A 23,286-nucleotide genomic window follows, 5' to 3' on the forward strand; every position below is an offset into this window, starting at 1 on the left:
ACACGAGGATCTCTTAGGTAACCTTTACCTCCAGTGTTTTGTTTCAAAAGAGGTATCTAATAAGCTTTAGAAGAACAGAGAATCACCTAAACTGTGTTTTCTCACTGCTGGTGTCTCAAATTGTCTCTTCCTGAAGAGGAAGCCACCATTTAGTTTGTAAGAAGCAAAGGAACATACAACCAATTCTTTGCTGAGCAGGCCACATCTGATTTGCTTAATGCATTCTTATAACCTACAGTAGATACTCAGACTGAGAAAAATCTAAGATTTATCTTCTAAGGAATTTTCTAATGTAGATCAAAAAAAAAAAAAACACCAAAAAAAAACACCAACAAAAATTCTTGAATTTTCACCAGTGTAACTTGCCTGCTGGAGTGCAAAGATATACAGAATCTAAAATGAAAAATTAATCTCCATGAGGTATCAAGCTGACAAGATGATTTTAGATGACAAGTGGAACAGGCACTAATTAACTGCATTTTTTTTTTTCAACAAAGAGAGGCTGGTAAAATTCAGACAGAAAGGCTGCTGAAGAAAAAAGTACACTAACAAACAAGCTACTCAGAGCTTGATGCAACTCTTAAGCACAAATTAAAAAAAAAAATGACAGCAGGCTCCCTGCTACACCACAGAGTGCAACAGAGCAGGAGGTGGGAGTTGCAACTAATTTTTCCTCATTGCATTACCTTATTTTTTTTCCTGTACAGTTCTTTTGGCTTTTATTTTCCCTCCCTTTATCATTTTGGAACAAAGGAAAAGAAAAAGAAAGATGCAGGAACAAGTTCCTACTTCCTGGAGTCTTTTAAACTGGGATGAACGGAATACAGATGTGAACTTGCTCTTGGCAGAAGAATAAGTATTACTTCAACAGGGCATTAAAGGACAGCATAAGAGGAAAAAAAATCCCAAAATATAAGCACGCTCTACAAACTGCTAATAATGCACACAAAATTAATTAAAAGCAATCTACCTCTAAGTTCGATCAGAATATCAATTTTCTGCTCTAGAATTGCTTCAAGTTGTGTAGCATAAGAATCCACATCATAGTCCACTTCTTCTGTCATCTCAAGAAGGGCTTTTTCATCTTCCAGCCATCTAATAGATTCCTAGATAAAAATTAGAAACAAACAAACAAAAAACAAAAACAAGTAAATAAGAATAAATTCTTTGATGGTGGTGAGGCACTGGAACAGGTTGCCCAGAGAAGTTGTGGATGCCTCAGCCCTGGAAGTGTTTAAGGCCAGGTTGGATGGGGTTTTGGGCAACCCGGTTTAGTGGATGGTGCCCCTGGCCTTGGCAGGGGGGTTGGAATTATAAGATCTTTGAGATCCCTTCAAACCCTGTACTGGGACTGGGACTGGGACTGATGGAGTTAACTTTCCCTGCAGCATCCCATGCAGTGCTGTGCTCTGCACTCCTAGCTAGAACACCACTGGTATCACTCCAGTGTTGTGTCTATTGCTTAGCAATACTGGCACAGCATCAGGACTCCCTCCAATCCCCGCCCCTCCCCCTCCAAAAGCCAGCAGGCTGGGGGTGGGCAGTTGACCTAAACCAACCAAAGGTGTGGTGTAAGGACCACACGGACACCAGGGTTCTTTCAGGATCAGTAACTGCTTTATTGATGACATAACTTCATTATCCTATGGAGGACATCATATTATCATATTGAGGACAGGCTCTGCTCTTATACCATTAGCCCCACAGCACTCCTTTTCCACTAACTATTCATTGGTCAACAACTTTGCCCGGCAACCGCAAACACCCAGCAACTTCCATGCCTTAATGGCTGGAGAACAAGCAACCAGAGACAGCAAGGTGTCTCCTCAATCACCCTTCTTTGTTCCCTCTAAACTCTTTACATTCCTTGATGGCCTCATAGTTCAGAGTCCAATGTTATCACAAACCATGTGGGGGCCACACTCCCACACAAAGGGATATTCTATACCATATGATATCACACTCAACAATAAAAGGTAGGTGTATTGTGTTTATATGGCAAGGTTTTGGTAACAGAGGGGCTGCTGGGGTGACCTCTGTTAGAAGAGTCCAGAAGCTGCCCCATGTTAGATAAGGACCAGTTTCAGCCTGCTCTAAAGGGATCTACCACTAGCCGGAGTCAAATCCATAAGCAGTGGTGGTTGTGTCTGTGAGCACGTATTTAAGAAAGGGGAAAATAACTGCTGCACAAAAGCAGCTGGGAGAGAGAGGAGTGAGAAACAGCCCTGCAGACACCAAGGTCCGTGAAGAAGGAGGGGGAGAGGTGCTCCAGGTGCTGGAGCAGAAGTCCCCTGCGGTCTGTGGAGAGGACCATGGTGGAGCAGGTTGTCCCCCTGCAGCCCATGGTGTACCACAGAGGAGTAGATCTCCACCATGCAGCCTTTGGAGGAGCCCATGGTGGAACAGGTGGATCTGACTTGAAGAAGGCCGCGGCCTGTGGAGAACCCCTGCCTGAACAGACTTCGGACTTGACCTGTGGAGAGGAGCCCATGCAGGAACAGGTGATCTGGCAGGAGCTGCCACCCATGGGGACCCATTGCTCCTGACGGATAGACCCCGTAGTATAGACCCTTATTGGAGCAATTCTTGAAGAGCCGTTGCCTATGGAAAGCCCATGTAGGATCAGTTCGGCAGAGACTGTATTCTGTGGGAGGGGCTCCACCTTGGAGAAGGGGAAGAGAGTGACCATGAAGGAGCAGTGGAGACAAAGCATTACAGACTAACTGCAACCCCCATTCCCTGTTCCTGTGTCACTAGGAAGGAGGAGGTAGAAGAGGGTGGAGGTGGGGGCAAGGTGTTTTGAGGTTTTTGGAGTTTCTCATTGCCCTAGCTTGTTAGTAATAGGTAATAAATTATAATAATTTCCCTACTCTGAGTCTGTTTTACCCATGACAGTAATTGTTGAGTGATCTCCCTGTCCTTATCTCAACCCTTGAGCCCTTTCCATTGTATTTTCTTCCCCTTTCCCTTTGAGAAGGGGGAGTGAGAGAGCAGTTGTGATAGAGCTCAGCTGCCCATCTGAGTAAAACCACCACAGTCATTTGTGGTGCCCAACATTGGATTTGAAGGGTTGAGATAACAATAAATGTGATCAGAGTGCTTTAGAGGGAACTTGCAATTAGAATTTAGTTTACAGTTGGTAGTCACAATGCTGTCTGGATTGCTGTTAATATTTTTCTATGTCATACTGTTTTATGTGATCTGCCATGTTCTCCCTTTTACTCTGTAGCAGATTGGAGAGTTTGTTAAAGCCTGTGTCTGTTTTTTTTTTGTTTTTTTTTTTTTTTTTTCAGTTTGCTGTTCTGTAAAGCACTGGCCTTGAGCCTAATCTGGTATTTGGGCCCTGCATTACTGTCATCTGTGTCTTTTGAGAACTATCTCTTGGAGAATATTAACAAGTACACTCTCTCTTTTTCCTCCTCTGGAAGCCAGTTTGTGGATGATATCAGGAATGGTACCTCCTCCTTTCCCTGTGTTGTAGGAAGACACTGCAGAACCAACAACAGGTCAGCTTCGCAAGGAACTGGGTAAGTACAGCAACGACTTGAGCTAAGCTGGCATTGGCATCCAGAAATCCTATTCTGACTGTCCTGTGTGATCACTTTGGCAGATGAAGCCTAAATCATCAACAGTTCTTATTGACATTTTGAGAGAGGCCTACAGAATGGAAAGAAGTGCCTATATATATCTGTTAAAGGACAGGGAACAGTGGTGATAAGTGGTTTAGTATATTGGTGATACCAATATACTAAAGTATGTGGAACCTGAGTGTAACACAAATGTTATGGAATAAGGGGCGGAGGTTGTGCTGGGTCTGGCTGGGATGGAGTTAACTGTTCCTGTAGTGACCCATACAGTGTTGTGCTCTGCACTTGTAGCTAGAACAGCACTGGTATCACACCAATGTTTTTTCTATTGCTGAGCAGAGCAATTGCTCCCAGACAACTGCTACGCATGTTGAGGCCCTGCTTCCCGGGATGTAGCGGGATGTAGCCGAATATCACTCATTCAATGGAAGTAGAAAATACATTTTTCCTTCCCTCTGTGCTTCCATACAGCCTTTGCTTGTTTTTTTTTTGTTTTGTTTTGTTTTTTTTTGTTTGTTTTTTGTTTTTTTCCTCTTCCTTTTCCCTTTAATTAAATTATCATTATCTTAACCTGTGAGCCTTTTTTTTTTCTTTCCAGCATACTTTCTTCTCCCACCCCCCCTCTTCTGAGGAGGAGGAGCAAGAGAGCAGTTGCGGTGGAGTTTGGCTGCCCAGTAGGGTAAAACTACCACAAACCTAAACCATTCTATGATTCTATGAAATACATTAGCAAAGGTATTAGTTTCATGACAAAGAGCTGAATTACTCCTTTTCTCAAGATGACCACATTTCTATACTGTCTAGTCACCTCATTATAACAGATTTCAATCCTAAAATGAATCCTTATTCCCAATTCAGCAAAGTTGTGTGTTTTCTACATAGTTTCTTAATTATAACAGCCATATCAGCAAACATAACATTATGTGGTTCTAAAGTCAGGCTTCATTTTTAAGTTCAGGATGGTTTCCACTGACTACAATCCCGGTGTTGTTATTGCAGTCATGGAGCAAAGATAATTCTGTCCATACTCAAAACCAGTTTTGAGAGAAAAAGAAGAGCTATTTTAAACTCTCTATTGCATGTGCTAACTCCCCACATAGACAAGAGTACTGTAAAGGTTGGTTAAACCATCTCTTGGGCACCTTTGCATTCCAAATATTACCAAAAAAGAGGAATTTAAAAAAATAGTCTTGCATCAAAGAATGCAACCAAAAGCTTAAAGCTTACAGAACCATGCAAAGCTAAGATCAGGAGAACTGATCTCATTAGAAATGCTTTGATTGTAAAAGAGAAAGCAGCTGACAGTTCTAGGCATGCTGGGCCTGAAATGCTAAAATTAGCTCTTCCCCTTTGTGCTCAGTAGCCCAAGTAATATCGAAAGCATCATCCAAACCCCATGTATGCTTTTTCGCACAGATGGAGCTCACATCGGGACAGGATTCATCTCATCTAATGTAAACTTATACATTCAAGAATCACAGGAAGACAGACATGTCCAGAGCACACTTTATTCCATTGGTGTATTTTAGGCATTTTTGTCAGGATAGGATATTTCATATCCCAGAATCAACAGCTTCCAGAAGAAAGCTGACAGAAAACAACTTCTGCCTGGTACAGCTTGTAGATTTTGTATTGGTGCAGCCCACCTCCACCCATGGCATAAACTAACAAGCCATGCTGTGAACTAAGGGAGCTGAGGCTCAAACACATTTCCTTCTAGTGACTGCTGTGAACAGCAGTAATCGCCAGAGGAAGGTCAGATGGACACACAGAGGCAATAACATCTTTAATGCAACTTGTCTTTCTAGAAGTCCCAAGCATTAGGACACAGCTATGGCATAAGACTTTCACACTTTTGTGTCTTCGGGACTAGTGTTTCATAACTAAATCTCTACATCTGTTGTAAAATGTTTTATTTAGTATCTTACTGTATTGCATGAATACACATCAATGTTCCATTAAGTTTGATGCCTACATTGGGAGATCTGTGTATTCCAGGTTTAATGTTCTGCTATTCTCTTGCAGTAGACATGCCAAACGGACAGCCTGCCTAAAGACTCTTAAGTTATGAACAGAAGCAACTCACATTTCCTTCTGAAAACTAGTAATTCATACTTATTATTACAATTTGTTTTGTGAATGTAAAAGGATCCATGGCACTGACCAGCATTGCACTACTGGCAGTATTCCTTCCAAAGACCCTGACTAGAATGAAAACCTTTATGTATCTGTAAAAAGGAAGCAAACAGGCAGTTAGAAAAATATGTCTCTTCTGGATCTCAGAGGGAGATGACCAAACTGTCAACAGAAATGGTTCTGATAGAGACATTACTATTAATTTCCAGCTTTGAAATAGGAATACTGGCATAGATTAGACAATGAAATCATAGAATCATAGAATGAATCATAGAAATGAAAAGTTCAAGACCAATCTGAATGAACTTCCTGCAACTAGAAAAAACACAGTCTCTAATGCTGGAAAAGGACTAAAACAGAAAATATCTCAGTAGTAAAAAGAAAGTAAAAAGAAAATAGCAACTTTTCTTAGAGTGAACAGTCTATTTAGAAATGCTTGTGAGAAAAAAAAAAAAGGAAAGAAAGAAAAGACATTTTTACTAGATTTCTGGGATGATAGAAAAACATGCTTCTCTTTCATCCTGGGCATGAAGATTAGTGGTTATGAGATCTAAACATCTGTCCCTATTTGTTTGCTACAATGTTGTTAGTGTAATAAAACAATTTAGAAAACCCTAACTGCAGAGGAATGACCAGATGATATCATAGAATCATATCCTGCATTATATGCGGGATATGTGCTTTACTTGGGAAAATCTGAATTCCTGGATTAGGATAAAACAAAGCAAAGATCCGTCCTTTACCTGGAAGACAGCCCTGTGGTCTTCTACTACTTGTTCTTCCATTTCTACCATTTGTGACACAGCTTCATGAAAAGTAAACAATTGTGGAGAAACTTCTTCTTCCTAAAAACAATAAAAGCTTGTTAGTCTGGAAAGAACTGTGGCTACAGGAAATATACTGAATATGTTCCATCCTATCACAGAGCATGAAAAGAAATATGCATAAAGCAGAGCTTGTCAAAAATAGAATTTTATACTTCTGACATAAAAACCTCCAGAAATGAGGGGAGAGGGCAATAAAAATAAAAATGTTAACAGAGTTAAATTTAGTTCATATTCATTAAATATTTCCAGCCACTCATCCTTGTGAATACTGGAAAACAGAATATTCCACATTAGAAGAACAAGTTAAAATAGTGGGAAGACAAAGTAACAAGGGAATAATGGTAATTTTTAGTAGGTTTTAACACCTACAGAAAACTAGGTTTTCTGTCAGGGCCTTTGTTGTGCGTGCCACAAAAGACAGACGATAATTTTCAGAAAAGAGAACACATCCAATGCATTTCAGGAAATCAAAATTAAAGTCATACTTAGAAAAAAAAATAAACCTAAAGTGAAAAATCTAAAAAATACATAGTGATTAATACATTAGAAGAATGCACAGCATAGATTTACAAACTGGAACAAACAGGACTTCTGTAGACAATAATCAACAATCAAAGGGGAAAGCACTAGGTAGTTTGCAATTCATTTTTTAGCAAGACATTATGGTTCCTTATACCATGCCTTTGAAATCTTTTAAAATATACATTGTAAAGATTAATTGAATTCCACATGAACAATGAAAAAATGTGATATGAAAGAATGTCTGTCTGTCCAGTGGGAAACTCGGAATCACATAGCATGTTCTAGAGCCCATTACTAAAATGAGAGAAATACAGCAAAGACCACGAAGAAGTGTTTGAGAAGGAAGAGAATCTTGAGAAAAATACATTAGGATAGTACAGATTTTTCTTTTCTATCTTTCACTGACTTTTTCACAAGTTTTAATCCCTATTGAACATTTAAGGAACCAGGACAATTGCTGATAATTAACAGTGAGGGAAAAATGTCCTTTGGAAGATGCCTTTCAGCCCCAGCTCCCTACTCGTTCAGTCCAAGGAGACATTTTGGGAACGTGGTGTGGTTCTCCCCCAAACTGGGCACTGGAGTTTCACTCCATGAAAATCAGGATGTCTGTAAGAGGAATGATGGGCAGCCAGATTCCTAAATGCAGAGAAAGGCAAACTCACTTGAAATGGGTGCTGGATGCATGGAAAATAATGCTCAAAACCACAAGTGTTTTAAATAAAACATACAAATTTCCCAGGATACTTCTAACTGTCTAATGCAAGATGAAGCTATACTGGAAAATATGCATACCTAAAAACATCAGTGCCTAGAACAGACACTTTCTAGACATTTAAAATCCTAATCAGTGAGAAAGATAAAGAAAAATAAAACATACTCCTCTCACCCTTCAAGAAACCTTTTTCTTTTTAAATCCTGTATGGGAATGAACTATAAAGTGAGATGGTGAAGATGCATGTTGTATATACTTAATTATACTGCTAACAGGCTATAAATATACATTGCTCTGTTGTTTGTTTTTTTTTTCTACCGTGGTATTTATTGTCATCTCTTTACATATAATGCTGTAAACTACTCACATTTTGTTCACATAGCAGTTTGAGATCATCTCTCTGAGGAGAGCTCCCCATGCTCCACTGCGTGCCCAAGTCATCAATCTGATTGGGAGTGTGGTGTATAATGGGACGGATATCCCCTGTAGCACTAGGATCAACTGTCAGCTCCTTCACCCTACAATCAGAAAATATTTCATTTCCAAATTAATAACTTCCTGTGCAAAGTAGCTACCACCAAAAATAAAGCTCTATGGGTTTATATACAATTTAATTCATTTAACATGGATGATGATGCTACCTTCACAAATTTAATGTGCCAAGAAGACATTAGTCCAACTTGTAAAAACCATGGACCATTCAGATTCAACTAAATTGGATCGAAGTCCATTTTCTAACAAAAGTAATTTTTAAAATGAAATCTTACTACTCATTAAAATGCTGAGGGCAAAAATCTCCTCAACATGAACTCCTTAACAGTAAATAATATATGATAGAAAAGTTCATTCAACACCCAAAACTTGACCATCTTTCTTTTTTCTGTGCACCCAATTGTGTTTTAAAGAAATAATAATGAATATAACCTTAAACTAAAATAATTTCAAAGGCAAAAATATCTTAAACAGACTTGTCAGATTTGGTTCACTAAATATACAAAGGTGACATCACCATTTTCTTTTCTTTTCTTTTCTTTTCTTTTCTTTTCTTTTCTTTTCTTTTCTTTTCTTTTCTTTTCTTTTCTTTTCTTTTCTTTTCTTTTCTTTTCTTTTCTATTTTCTTTTATTTTATTTTATTTTTTAAATGTATGAAGGAAAATAGCAAGCCTGGATACAAAGGGTAGATGTTTAAGGAGGATGAACAAAGTACTGGGAAGATGACTGAAGATCATGCAGAACCATCACCTGCCAAACAAAATTTTTTTTTTTTAAAAAGTGCATGATTCAAGGCAAGGGGAATAATGTGAAAGGTTGGTCTGTAAAAATACATAGCTAAAATAAAAACTTCAAAGTACAGATTAAAAAATACATAGCTAAAATAAAAACTTCAAAATAAAGATTTAATGTATAGAATAAAGTAGACCTGGTGACTGAAGGAGAAACATCATCATACTCATAGGAAGGAGAGAGATCAGAGCGACTGCCACTACCCTGTGAGAAGGGAATGTCCGAAGGACTAATTCCAAATTCCTTTACTCTGCAGTAGCAAAATACAGCATCAAATTAAGAAAAAATGACCTCATAAACACAGTTAAAATGACAACTCTTTCTTAAGTATTCTTCTTTTATAGTTTAAAAACCTAATAAATTATGTTTAAATTAAAACACAAATAAAAGCATCAACTTACTTAAACTTTCTGCAAATAAAGGTCACTAACAGACCTGGAAAAAAACAGCACTACTAATCTGCAGGAGAATACAATAGCAATGTTTTCAGAAGAGTAATTCCAAAATTTAGTTAGTGCAGTAAATAATGTCTGAGTAATGGCTGCAGTGGCTTAGGTGGAGCTTGGCTGCCCACCTGAGTAAAACCACCTCAACTTCAAGTACCCAAAAGGGTACTGGTGGGCTTTTGGCATAGTTGCCTTGGAGATGGAGGACAGTAGCCAAAAGGATATCACATACTTTATGACTCCATGCTGAACAATAAACCTGGGGGGCTGTCTGGGCAGGGGAAGAGGCTGCTGTCTGGGCATTGTTTGGCAGGTGGTGAGCAATTGCATTGTGCATCACTTGCTTTGTACATTCTATTATTATTTTTATTATCATCATTATTACTATTATTATTTCTCTTCCTTTTCTCTCATATTAAACTGTATTTCAACTCATCAGCTTTTACTTTTTTTTCTTCCCAATTATCTCCCCTGTCCCACTGGGGGGGGGGGGGGGGGCGTGAGCAAACAGCTGTGTAGTGCTTTGCTGCTTGCCTGGCTAAACCACAACACCCTGAAACAACATACAAAACTGATACCAAGATGAAGAAACAGATTCAGCACAACTGTTTTTGTATTTAATTTTTCTGCAGTGTCTTTTTCTGGAGTGATTTCAGCAATGCGTAGGCTATAAGGGACAGGAAGATCCAATATGTCTTCATGAACACAAAACTCCCTCCTTTACATTAATACAGGGGACTAGACTAGATGCCTCATTTTCACAAGGAAGGAAATTACACAGACCAGTCCAAGCCAGACAGGCTTGCTACTAATTCCCTTGATTCAGGGGCAAATTCAGATTCCAAGAGGAACTGGTGATAAGCTTTTATAGCAGCCCTTTTTGCCCATTAGTGACAGTAAGGAGTGCCCAGACAAACAGAAGCAGACACAATTTTGCCCTTATCTTTCATTTGGGCAAGAAAATCCGATTCCAGACCAATAGGTGGTAGCCTTTTCCAGAAGAACAAAACAAAACACGCACACACACAAAAACAAACAAACAAACAAACAAACAAACAAAAACAGCAGGATTACTGATGGCCTAGGTGCTAGCTTTGTGAACTCCAGGTCTTGCTGGAAAACTGTAGCAACTCTCACTGCAGCATACACAAGATTGCCCCAACTATGTGAAATTAAGCAGAACTGCATCTGGGAAAGGCTCCTTTTACAATTGCTGAAGATAGGCTAACGCTTTCAGAGAGTGGTACAGGTGTCAGAGGTGCTGACTCAGCCTCTGGAGATGCTTATTTCTCTATGTATATTATAAAGTCACTGATGGATTAGCCAGATTTTACTTAGGTGTCTCAGATATTTGCTTATAGTTAGAAAGTACAAAAGCTGGGACACAGCAACTGCAGAATTTTGATAAAAATAAGCTAGCAGATATACATCAAATAGGCTGGAAACAGCATGCTAACGGGATGAAAAAGCACATTATAGTCAGCATGGATTCAGCAAGGGAAAGTCATTTTTGACCAGTCTGCTACCCTTCAATGAGATTACTAACTGGGTAGATGAGGGAAAAGCAGTGGGTGTGGTCTACCTTGACTTCAGCAAGGCTTTTGACACTGTCTCCCGTAACATCCTCATGGGCAAGCTCAGGAAGTGCAGCCTAGATGAGTGGACAGTGAGTTAGATCGATAATTGGCTGGATGGCAGAGCTCACAGGGTTGTGCTTAGTGATGCAGAAATTAGTTGGAGGCCTGTAGCTAGCGGTGTCCCCCAGGGGTCAGTACTGGGTCCAGTCTTGTTCAACATTAATCAGTGACCTGGATGATGGAACAGAGTGCACCCTCAGCAAGTTTGTTGATGACACAAAGCTCGGAGGAGTAGCGGATACCCAAGAGGGCTGTGCTGCCATTCAGAGGGACCTGGACAGGCTGGAGAGTTGGGCAGAGAGGAACCTCATGAAGTTCAACAGGGGCAAGTGCAGGGTACTGCACCTAGGGAGGAATAACCCCAAGCACTGGTACAGGCTGGGGAGTGACCTACTGGAGAGCAGCTCTGCAGAGAGAGTCCTGGGAGTCCTGGTGGACATCAGGCTGACCATGAGTCGGCAACGTGCCCTTGTGGCCAAGGAGGCCAACGGTATCCTGGGCTGCATTCAGAAGAGTGTTGCCAGCAGGTCAAGGGAGGTGATCCTCCCCCTCTACTCAGCCCTGGTGAGGCCATGTCTGGAGTATTGTGTCCAGTTCTGGGTGCCCCAGAACAAGAGGGACATAGAACTACTGGAGCGAGTCCAGAGGAGGGCTATGAAGATGATTAGAGGACTGGAGCACCTGTCATTCAGGGACAGGCTGAGAGAACTGGGCCTGTTTAGCCTGGAGAAGAGAAGACCAAGAGGGGATCTTATCAATGTGTATAAATATCTGAGGGGAGGCTGTCAAGAGGATGGGGCCAGACGGTTTAGTAGTGCCCAGTGATAGGATAAGAGGCAACAGGCACAGACTTAAACACAGGAAGTTCCATCTGAATATGAGAGGGCACTTCTTTACCGTGAGGGTGACAGAGCACTGGAACAGATTGCCCAGAGAGGTTGTGGAGTCTCCTTCTCTGGAGATATTCAAAACCTGCCTGGATGCCATCCTGCGCAACATGCTCTAGGTGACCTTGCTTGAGCAGGGGGTTGGACCAGATGATCTCTAGAGATCCCTTCCAACCTCAACCATTCTGTGATTTAGTTAATGTCAACATATTACACACAAGGAGAAAATTTAGTCTTGGCATAACTGAGAGTCCAACTGATGGAAAAAAGCAGTTGCACCTGTTTCCTCTAGAATTATAACTAGTTGTTATTCCATGGATAAGCAGGGCATGGTAACATTTCAAATGTCTTCCTGTGTTAGGAAGTATGGGTGCTAAGGGTAGAATTGAAGCCAAGATGTTTCCTATTGCCTGGAAAAATGTAACTGTCCATGTACTTACATGTGTTTTTCCATGTCAGCATTTTTTCATTTCTCTCAGTGAAGCACTAATGTTAGTGACATTACTGGTCAGATTTTGGAGCTAGAGAATTTGGATTTGAAGGACTTAACAAATCATTTTGATTATTGCTATGATACAGTCATGCACTCAGCTCTGAGACTAGCCTTCATCTCTTTGATCTTTATCCATTTATCAGTATAAAGAATCAAATTCTATTGTAACTTTAAGGAAATTTGGATGGTTTCACTAAGGTGTCAGTGTAGTTTTTTTGCTTTTTGATTTGTTTTTAAATGGAGTTTGAGCTAATTAAGGGAGTATGTGTATGTGTATGATAGACTTTCATTGCTTTAAGTGCTGAGAGGAAAAACCTGTGTTTTCTAACTTTTTCCCAAAGCTGGGAAAAAGCAAGGCAACCTTGAAGAAAAAAGGGAGGCTTGTAGCTTGTGTAGTCTTTAGCTGAGAAAATAAGGAAACCTTGGAGGAAACAGAGACTGGTAGCCTTGAGCTAGCAGAAGCAGAGAAGATAAGGGATGAAAGGTAAAAAACAAGAAGGAGAAAACAGCTGCAGGAAGATTCCAGACTGACCTATGGTAACCATTTGCTCATTAAGGGTCATTAACATATTAAAATCACACCTATCAACATGATAATGTATGCTAATGTGGGATTTTGTGCCCCACCCCTGCTGGTCCTCTGTAATGCACAAACTCAGTAGAGATAAGTTAGGTGAGCTGGTACAGCCAATCAAAAGTAGCCAGAGAGCTAGTTTTCACAAGTTTGCTGGGTATAAATGATGGTGATTCAAGCCAGAGATGTGCTTGCTTTGCAAAAGATTGCCAAGCACCTGACTCTGCAGAGTTATGTCTTTAAATAATTAAAAGACCTTTGTGTGAATTCCGATTCTGTGCGCTTATTGTCGGGGTGCACTGGGCATGAACCTATGGACAACATAACTGCTTTTGACTTGAAAGTTGATTAGACTTATGTCCTGGTTTCAGTTAGGACAGAGTTAATTTTCTTCCTAGTAGCTGGTAGAATGCTATGCTTTGGCTTAGGATGAGAAGAGTGCTGATAACACCCTGATGTTTTAATTGTTGCAGAGCAGTGCTTACACCAAGCCAAGGATGTCTCAGCTTCTTGCTCTGTCCTGTCAACAGGCAGGCTGGGGGTGCAGCAAGAGCTGGGAGGGGACAGACCCAGGACAGGTGACCCAAACTAGCCAAAGGGGTATTCCATACCATCTGACGTCATGCTAAACAATATATAGGGGTGGCTAGCCAGGGGAGGGGGGCCGGACTGCTCGGGGTGAGGCTGGGCATCGGTCAGCGGGTGGTGAGCAATTGCATTGTGCATCACTTGTTTGTACACATTATTATTAGTAGTACTATTATGATCATTGTAGTTATTATTATTATTATTATTTTTATTGTTATTATTATAAGGGCACTTCTTTACCGTGAGGGTGACAGAGCACTGGAACAGATTGCCCAGAGAGGTTGTGGAGTCTCCTTCTCTGGAGATATTCAAAACCTGCCTGGATGCCATCCTGCGCAACGTGCTCTAGGTGATCCTGCTCAGCAGGGGGGTTGGACTAGATGATCTTCAGAGGTCCCTTTCACTCCCACCCGTTCTGTGATTCTGTGGTTTTTTGAAAGGTATCTCAGCCAGCACTCTAGGGAATCTGGAGATGCCTCCAGAGCAGGGGCAAAACTAATAGTGGCGTCTTCCATACTCCTTGCACTGCAGACTATAACCACCTCCGGTGAGCCTCACCTTTGTGCCTGGCAAAATTGTGGAAAAGATCCTCCTGGAAGTAGTGTCAAGGCACATGCAAGAAGAGGTGATCTGAGAGAGCCAGCACGGCTTCATCAAGGGCAAATCCTGCCTGACCAGTCTGGTGGCTTTCTACAATTGAGTGACTGCATCAGGTGACAAAGGAAGACTGACCGATGTCATCTACCTGGACTTCTGCAAGGGCTTTGACATGGACCCATATGACATCCTGGTCAGTGGATAAGGAATTGGCTTGAAGGTCAAACACAGATACTGGTGGTCAATGGCTCTATTAGGACTTAGGACTCGAGGAAATGACCACAAGTTGCACCAGGGGAGGTTTAGGTTAGATATCATGAAAAACCTTTTCTCTCAAAGAGTGGTCAGGCACTGGAACAGCCTGTCCAGGGAGGTGGTGGAGTCACCATCCCTGGTGGTGTTCAAGAAGCACCGCCAGGTGCTACGAGAGATGATTTAATAGTTTAGTATTGGTGACAGGAGGACGGTTGGACTAGATGAACTTGTAGGTCCTTTCCAACCTTGCATTTCTATGATTTCTATGATATCTATATCCAAGTGGAGGCCAGTGATAAGTATTGTCCCTCAGGGATCTTTCCTAGGACAGGTACTGTTTAATATCTTTATCAATGACATAGTGGGATCAAGTGCACCCTCAGCAAGTTTGCAGATGACACTAAGCTGAGTGGTGCAGTTGATACAATAGAAGGACGAGATGCCACCAAAGGGACCTGGACAAGCTTGAGAATTCGGCCCACATGAACCTAATGAGGTTCAATAAGGCCAAGTGCAAGGTCCTGCACCTGGGCCAGGGCAATCCCGGACATGAGTACAGACTGGGAGAAAGAACTCATTGAGACCAGCCCTTCAGAGAAGGACTTGAGGGTTATGATGGATGATAAGCTTGACATGAGCCAGCAGTGTACGTTTGCAGCCCAAAAAGCCAACTGCATCCTGGGCTGCATCAAAAGAGGAGTAGCCAGCAGGTCAAGGGGGCTGATTGTCCCCCTCTACTCTGCCCTTGTGAGGCCCCACTTGGAGTATTGCATCCAGGTCTGGAGCCCCCAGCACAAGAAGGATGTGGATCTGTTAGAGCGGGTCCAGAGGAGGGCAACAAAGATGATCAGAGGGCTGGAGCGCCTCTCCTACGATGAAAGGCTGAGAGAGCTGGGGTTGTTCAGCCTACAGAAATGAAGGCTCTGGGGCGACCTCATTACAGCCTTTCAGTACTTAAAGGGGACTTATAAAAAAGATGCAGAGTGACTCTTTGCTCAGTCAGATAATGACAGGGCAAAGGGGAATGGTTTTAAACTAAAAGAGGGGGGAGATTTAGATTAGAGGTTAGAAAGAAATTTTTCACTCAGAGGGTGGTGAGACACTGGAACAGGTTGCCCAGAGAGGTTGCGGGATGCCCCATCCCTGGAGGTGTTCGAGATCAGGTTCAATGAAGCCCTGAGCAACCTGATCTAGTGGGTAATGTCCCTGCCTATGGCGGGGGGGTTGGAACTAGATGATCTTTGAGGTCCCTTCCAACCCAAGTCATTCTATCATGATTCTATGATAATGGCTTAAATGCAGTTTCTACTGATTCTACTGTAATGGTTGTAAAAAATGACTAAATAAATGGCCGAAACAATTACACATCATGGAACAACAGTATTCTAAACTCCAGTGATCAACAGCCAGGATAGCTACAAGCAATAACATTTTCCATACCTATTTGCATATCTCAATGTATTTAGAGTGTTTTCACATGATGCCATCCCTGGAGAAATTGTAGCAATCTGCAGAAAACAAGCCATGCATTAATAATTTGTTTTGTACAGATAAAAGGGGGTAGATGAAGTTAAATAAAGGGTTTTTTGTTGTGTGTTGTTTTTGTTTTTTAATCCCGTTTCATTTGAGATCTATAAAAAACATCTACTCTGTTCAGCTGTCCCAATACAATGACACCTCAAGAACAGATGTCAAGTCAAACCTTTTTTTCTTTTTTTTTTTTTTTTTAACCATACCTGACACATTAAGAATTCATGGAAATTTCAGTCAATTTCCGACATCTGACAGCTTGGTAGCATAATATGTAAATGCAAAACTCTAATTGAAAAAATAAGGCTCCTCAAACAGGAAATATGCAACTCAGTAGAAAATAAGTCTAATGCATCCTGCATATGATTACCAGATATTATTTTTATATATGCATCTTCAAAAGCTGTTCTCCATTCAAGCAGACTGCATACTGATTAAGAGATCTGTTTGTTGGCTATAGTCCAAAACTGTACTTAATGATATTAAAGATAAGCAATTAAAGATAAGCATGTGTTTAGGTATTTTCCTAAATAAAGATGTTTTCTTTTTCTGAACTAGAAATTATCTGTAAATAACACTTGATAGATAACTTATTATCAGACATATCTGGGATCTGTAAGTCTTTCTTTTTCCAGTTAAATAAAATACCCTGAAGATCTCACCTTCTTTTCAGCACTCAGCAAAAATAAAAACAGTGATCATGCAACAGTGGCATCATGATTTGTCCTAGCTTCTCTCAGTAGTCCATTTTTTTAATCTCTGCTCCTTTCAGGAGAGTCATAGAGGCACTACCCAGGAAAAACATCTCTATGATCCTAAACACTACAATTTTTGCTGGCAGCACAGCATCAGGAGACTGAAACTGATGAAGATTAGATAATCCTGGTCTTTTGTTTCATCCTGCTGACATAATGCTGCTGACATTACCATACAAGAACACAGGTAGTCATCCTGAGAGGAATTTCTCCTACTGGGGAGAAAGGAAAAATATACTATGGGAAGGGGTTAGAAAGTCTAAAGAGCTTGCTAATACATACACTGCTTAAATCTCTAATACTGGTATGCATCAGTTGCTAATGAAAATAATTGTAGATTTGAAAAGATCATTTGATTGCATGTCTCTTTATAAAGCATTGTGGATACTAATTAACAAAAATCTACATGTTCCTAAAATCTTTCCGAAGTCACTTTATATGAAAGGTGCATGCATCACTTTCATCAGTTTACTGTTCACAGTATACAACATGTGGCAACTGCCATAATGCCAGGAGACTGTTACGTCTTCAAGTGTATAAGGAACAGCTATAGGGAAGTGCCACTGTAGGTGCCCACAGCCATGATACTACCTTCAGGGCACAAGACTCTGTTGAAAAGAAATACCCACTAAGTCACATGTTCTCATGCCCCAACAAGCCCAGTCCAGGCAGGACAGGAGGACTTCACAAGTCAGCAGAAGAGCACCTGAAGAGCAGCATGAAGTAATTCCAGAAACTCCAGCCAGTAAGTCAGCTTCATCAGGGGCCCAACTAAAATGTCTCTAGGCAACACACATAGCATGGGGAATAAACAAGAGGAGTTAGAGACATGCGCACACCTACAGGGCTATGATTTTATTGGCATCATAGAGACGTGGTGGGATGATTTCCATGACTGGAGTGCTGGAATGCAAGGATACAGGCTATTCAGGAAAGACAGGCAGGGGAGATGAGGAAGGGGTGTTTCCCTCTATGTCAATGACTACCTGGAGGGCATGGAGCTCTGCCTAGGATGAGGATCTGACTGACAGTTTATGGGTTAGGATTAAAGGGAGGGCAGGGACAGGTGACATAGTGAAAGGTCTGCTACAGGCCACCCGACCAGATGAGGACCTCTACAGACAGATAGAAGCAGCCTCATGTTCACAAGCCCTGGTCTTCATGGGAGACTTCAACCACCCCAATATCTGTTGAAGGGACAGCAGAACAGGGCATGGGTAATCCAGGTGGTTCCTGGAATGCAATGATGACAACTTCCTTCTCCAAGTGATAGAGCAGCCAAGGAGGAGAGGTGCTATGCTGGACCTCATGCTTACTAACAGGGAGGGGTTGGAGAGGAATGTGAAACTCAAGGGCAGCCTCGGCTGCAGTGACCATGAAATGTGGAGTTTAGGATCCTGAGTGCAGTGAAGAGAGTACACAACAAGCTCGCTACCCTGGACTTTGGGATAGCAGAATTTGGCCTCTTCAGGGATCGGCTTCGTAGAGTACCATGGGACAAAGTACTTGTACTTTGTGTCAGAGTACCTTAGGCACAAAAAGAAAGCCTATGGCTGCTGGAAGCAGGATCAGGCAATATGGAAGAACTACAGGGATACTGTTCGTCTTTGTAGGGAGAAAATTTGTGCAGACAAAGCCCAATTAGAGTTGAAGCTGGCCAGGTCTGTGGGAGACAATAAAAAGGGCTTTTTAAATATGTGAACAGAAAAAGGAGGACCAGAGAAAACATAGGTTCCCTACTTGATGGGGATGGTCACCTCACAAACAAGGACATAGGCAAAGCAGAGACGTTTAATGCCTTCTTTGCCTCTGTCTTCAATGCCAATGATGGACTTTGGGACCCTGGGTACCCTGAGCTGGAAGACCATGACAGTGGGAATGACAAACTTCCAACCGACCCTGAATGTGTGCGGGATTTGCTGCTCCACCTGGATCCATACAAGTCCATGTGTCCAGATGAGATTCATCCCAAGATGCTTAGAGAGCTGGCTGACGTCATCACAGGACCTCTCTCAATTATTTTTCAATGGTCTTGGGAATCTGGAGAGGTCCCAGTAGACTGGAAGCTGGCAAATGTTGCGCCAATTTTAAAGAAGGGCAAGAAAGAGGACCCTGGCAGCTACAGGCCTGTCAGTCTCACATCAGGGCCTGGTAAAATTATGGAGAAGATGATCCATGAAGTTACTGAAGCGCACCTGGGGGACAATGCAGTCATTGGTCCCAGCCAACATGGGTTCACGAGGGGAAGGTCCTGCCTAACAAATTTGATTTCCTTTTATGATAAGATCAAGGGAAGCCATCTGATGTGATCTTTTTGGATTTCAGTAAAGCTTTTGACACAGTTTCCCATAGGATCCTACTGGACAAAATGTCCAGCATACAGCTAGACAAAAGCATCCTACGATGGGTGAGCAATTGGCTGACAGGCAGGGCTCAAAGGGTTGTGGTAAATGGGGCCTCATCAGGCTGGCTGATGGTCACTAGTGGGGTCCCCCAGGGCTCCATTTTATGGCCAGTCCTCTTCAATGTTTTTATAAACGATTTGGATGTAGGACTAGAAGGTGTTTTGAGCAAATTTGCTGATGATACTAAACTTGGAGGAGTTGTTGACTCTGTTGAGGATGGAAAGGCCTAGCAGAGAGATCTGGACAGATTGGAGAGCTGGGCAATCACCAAACACATCAAGTTTAACACGAGCAAGTGCCGGGTCCCGCACCTGGGAAGGGGCAACCCTGGCTATATGTACAGACTGGGCGATGAGACGCTGGAGAGCAGCCCCGCAGAGAGTGATCTGGGGGTTGCGGTTGATAGCAAGCTGAACATGAACCAGCAGTGTGCCCTGGCAGCCAGGAGGGCCAACCTTATCCTGGGGTGCATCAAGCATGGTATTGCTAGTTGTTGGTCGAGGGAAGTGATTGTCCCACTCTATTCTGCGCTGGTGTGGCCTCACCTCGAGCTCTGTGTGCTGTTCTGGGCACCACAGTACAAAAAGGACATGAAACTATTGTAGACTGTCCAGAGAAGGGCTACAAAGATGGTGAAGGGCATAGAGGGGAAGACATGTGAGGAGCGGCTGAGGTCACTTGGTCTGTTCAGTCTGGAAAAGTGGTCTACAGCTTCCTCACGAGGGGAAGTGGAGGGGCAGGCATCGATTTATTCTCTTTAGTGACCAATGATAGAACCCAAGGAACTGGAGTCAAGCTGCGACAGAGGAGGTTCAGGCTGGATATCAGGAAAAGGTTCTTCACCAAAAGGGTGGTTGGACACTGGAACAGGCTTTCCAGGGACATAGTCACGGCACCAAGCCTGTTGGAGTTTAAGAAGTGTTTGGACTGTGCTCTTAGTTATATGGTCTGAATTTTTGGGTAGACCTGTGTGGTGTCAGGAGGTGACTCGATGATCTTTACGGGTCCCTTCCAATTCAGGATATTCTATGATTCAATGATTCTATGAAAGGCCTGGGGGGAAGAGGGCCCCAAGAAAGCTGGTCTCTATTCAAGGGTGACCTCCTCCAAGCTCAGGAGGGATGCATCCCAACAAAGAGGAAGTCAAGGAAAAACATCAGGAGGTATGTTCATGGATGAACAAGGAACTGCTGACTAAACTCAAACACAAAAAGGAAGCCTATAGGTACAGGCTTCTATAGGTACACTGGTGATAAAAGGAAGGCTAGGGAAACTGTGGGCCCTCTTTCAAAGGAAACAGGCGATCTGGACACCCAGGATATGGAGAAGGCTGAGGGACTCAATGACTTTTTTGCCTCAGTCTTCTCCAGCAAGAGACCTAGTTTGCTCTATAGCCCAAGTCCCAGAATGCAAAAGAGCAGGGACTGGGAGAGTGATGAACTGGCCACTGTAGGAGAAGATCAGGTTCAACACCAGCTAAGGAATCTAAAGGTACACAAGTCCATGGGACCTGATGAGATGCATCCGTGGGTCCTGAGGGAACTGGCAGATGTAGCTGATAAGCCACTGTCCATCATATTTGAGAAGTCATGGCAGTCTAGTGAAGTTCCCACAGACTGGAAGAGGGGAAACATAACCCCCATATTTAAAAAGGGAAAAAATGAAGATGTGGGGAGCCACAGGCCAGTCAGTTTCACCCCTGTGCCTGGCAAGATCATGGAGAAGATCCTCCTGGAAAACACGTTTGGGCGTATGGAAAATAAGGAGGTGATTGGTGACAGCCAACATGTCACCAGTCACCTCCAGGTGATTGACAGACAACCTCATGAAGTTCAACAAGGCCAAGTGCAAGGTCCTGTATCTGGGCCAGGGCAATCCCAAGCACATATACAGGCTGGGTGGAGAGTGGATAGAGAGCAGCCCTGATGAGAAGGACCTGGGGGTGTTGGTTGATAAGAAGCTTGACATGAGCTGGCAATCACAGAATTGTAGGGGTTGGAAGGGACCCTGAGATATCATCAGGTCCAAACTCCATGTCAAGGCAGGTTCCCTAGAGACAGAATCACAGAATTGTAGGGGTTGGAAAGAAATATGCACTTTCAGCCCAGAAAGACAACTATATCCTGGGCTGCATCAAAAGAGGCACAGACTGCAGGTCAAGGGAGTTGATTCTTCCCCTCTACTCGGCTCTTGTGAGACCCCCACCTGGAGTACTGTATTCAGCTCTGGGGCCTCCAATATAAGGACATGGACCTGTTCGAGTGCATCTAGAGGAGGGTCACAAAGAAGATCAGAGGACTGGAGCACCTTTCCTACAAAGACAGGCTGAGAAAATTGGAGGTTTTCAGTCTGGAAAAGACAAGGATCCAGGGAGACCTTACAGCAGCCTTCCAGTACTTAAAGGCAATCTACAAGAAAACTGGAGAAGGAACTTTTTACAAGGGCACGTAGTGATAGGACAAGGGGGAATGGCTTTAAATTGAAAGAGGGTATATTTAAATTAGAACCAGAGGGGTTGAAACTTGCCCTGGTTTTAGCTAGGATAGAGTTAATTTTCCTCCTAATGGAAAATCTACCTCGACCCTAGAGGCACAGGTACATGAGTTGCAAGGAAACACAATCACAAAAGGGGGAGGTCTTCTGGGAAAATTGCTGGCAGTCCTCCAGAGTAATGAATACTTTGACCAGGACTAGAGGGGCCCTGCCTCCAGCCAGGGGGAGGAGCGGGACAATCGGGTTTACTGGACTGTGTGGATTCGATGGCCTGGCACACCAGAAACGCAGAAATATAAAGCTTTAGTGGACACAGGCGCACAGTGTACCCTAATGCCATCAGGTCACCAAGGGGCAAAACTCATCTCTATCTCTGGAGTGACAGGGGGATCCCAACAGCTAACTGTACTGGAAGCTGAAGTAAGTCTAACTGGGAATGAGTGGCAAAAGCATCCCATTGTGACTGGCCCAGAGGCTCCATGCATCCTTGGCATAGACTACCTCAGGAGAGGGTACTTCAAGGACCCCAAAGGGTGGGCTTTTGGCATAGCTGTCTTGAATAGGGAAGGAGATTAAGCAGCTGTTTACCTTGCCTGGTCTCTCAGAGGACCCTTCTGTTGTGGGGTTGCTGAGGGTCGAAGAACAGCAGGTGCCAATCGCTACCACAACTGTTCACCAGTGGCAATATTGCACCAAGACTCCCTGATTCCCATCCATAAGCTAATTCATCAACCAGAGAGCCAAGGAGCTCCTGAACACCTGCAGTACATTGATGACATGATCGTGTGGGGTGACACAGGAGAAGAAGCTTTTGAGAAAGGAAGAAAATATTCCAAATCCTTCTGAAGGCTGGTTTTGCCATAAAACAAATTAAGGTCAAAGAACCTGCAAAGGACGTCCAGCTGATCCAAAATTACACACCATCTCTTCTGTCCTGAAAGACTGTTGTGTCAAATGGGAGCCCAAAGTCAGTCACAGACTAAACAAACTTAGTGGACACTTTTTATATATATATACACACCTATATAAATATGTACAAAAAGTGGTGATTAATTGGAATGTATTGTAAAGTGTTGGACCGAAGCATGATATAAATGGTATGAAATAAGGGGTAGATATTGTCCTCATTTCAGCTAGGATAGAGTTAATTTTGCTCATAGTAGTTGGTGTGGTGCTGTTTTTTGGATTTAGGGTGAGAATTGTTGATAACACACTGATGTTTTAATTGTTGCAGAGCAGTGCTTATACTAAGTCGAAGACTTTCCAGTTTCTCATACTGCCCTGCCAGTGCAGACTGGGGGCACCCCAGGTGTTGGCAGGGGACAGAACCAGGACAGCTGACCCAAACTGGCCAAAGGGATGTTCCATACCATGTGATGTCATGCTGAACAATTAATATGGGGTAGATGGCCGCAGGGGGTAGGGACTGCTGCTTGGGGCTGAGCTGGGCATCGGTCAGTGGGTGGTGAGCAATTGCATTGCACATTACTTGCTTTGTGCATATTATTATTATTATTATCATCATCATCATTTTTATTATTTCTCTTCCTTTTCT

At 42.6% G+C, this 23,286-nt stretch overlaps 1 protein-coding gene across 13 annotated transcripts in view; it reads right to left on the reverse strand.

Annotated features, from left to right (window-relative positions):
• The window catches only part of LOC101797743 (kinesin-like protein KIF2A), a 171,616-nt gene that overhangs the window by 35,116 nt on the left and 113,214 nt on the right, over positions 1 to 23,286 (reverse strand). For 9 of the 13 annotated variants that reach the window (XR_011805633.1, XR_011805634.1, XM_072030608.1 and 6 more), the window contains 5 exons: positions 15,989 to 16,056; positions 9,208 to 9,321; positions 8,155 to 8,305; positions 6,467 to 6,568; positions 971 to 1,106 (listed from right to left, as the gene is read on the reverse strand). Coding sequence is in view for 11 of the 13 variants with exons in the window: in XM_072030608.1 (XP_071886709.1) it covers positions 971 to 1,106; positions 6,467 to 6,568; positions 8,155 to 8,305; positions 9,208 to 9,321; positions 15,989 to 16,056 (571 nt within the window). In the remaining 2 variants the exon portion in view is untranslated. The remainder of the gene's footprint in view (positions 1 to 970; positions 1,107 to 6,466; positions 6,569 to 8,154; positions 8,306 to 9,207; positions 9,322 to 15,988; positions 16,057 to 23,286) is intronic. The other 4 variants (XM_072030604.1, XM_072030605.1, XM_072030607.1 and 1 more) reach the window with 1 other exon arrangement.

Source organism: Anas platyrhynchos, chromosome W, assembly GCF_047663525.1.
Source record: "Anas platyrhynchos isolate ZD024472 breed Pekin duck chromosome W, IASCAAS_PekinDuck_T2T, whole genome shotgun sequence".
Taxonomy (NCBI): domain Eukaryota; kingdom Metazoa; phylum Chordata; class Aves; order Anseriformes; family Anatidae; genus Anas; species Anas platyrhynchos.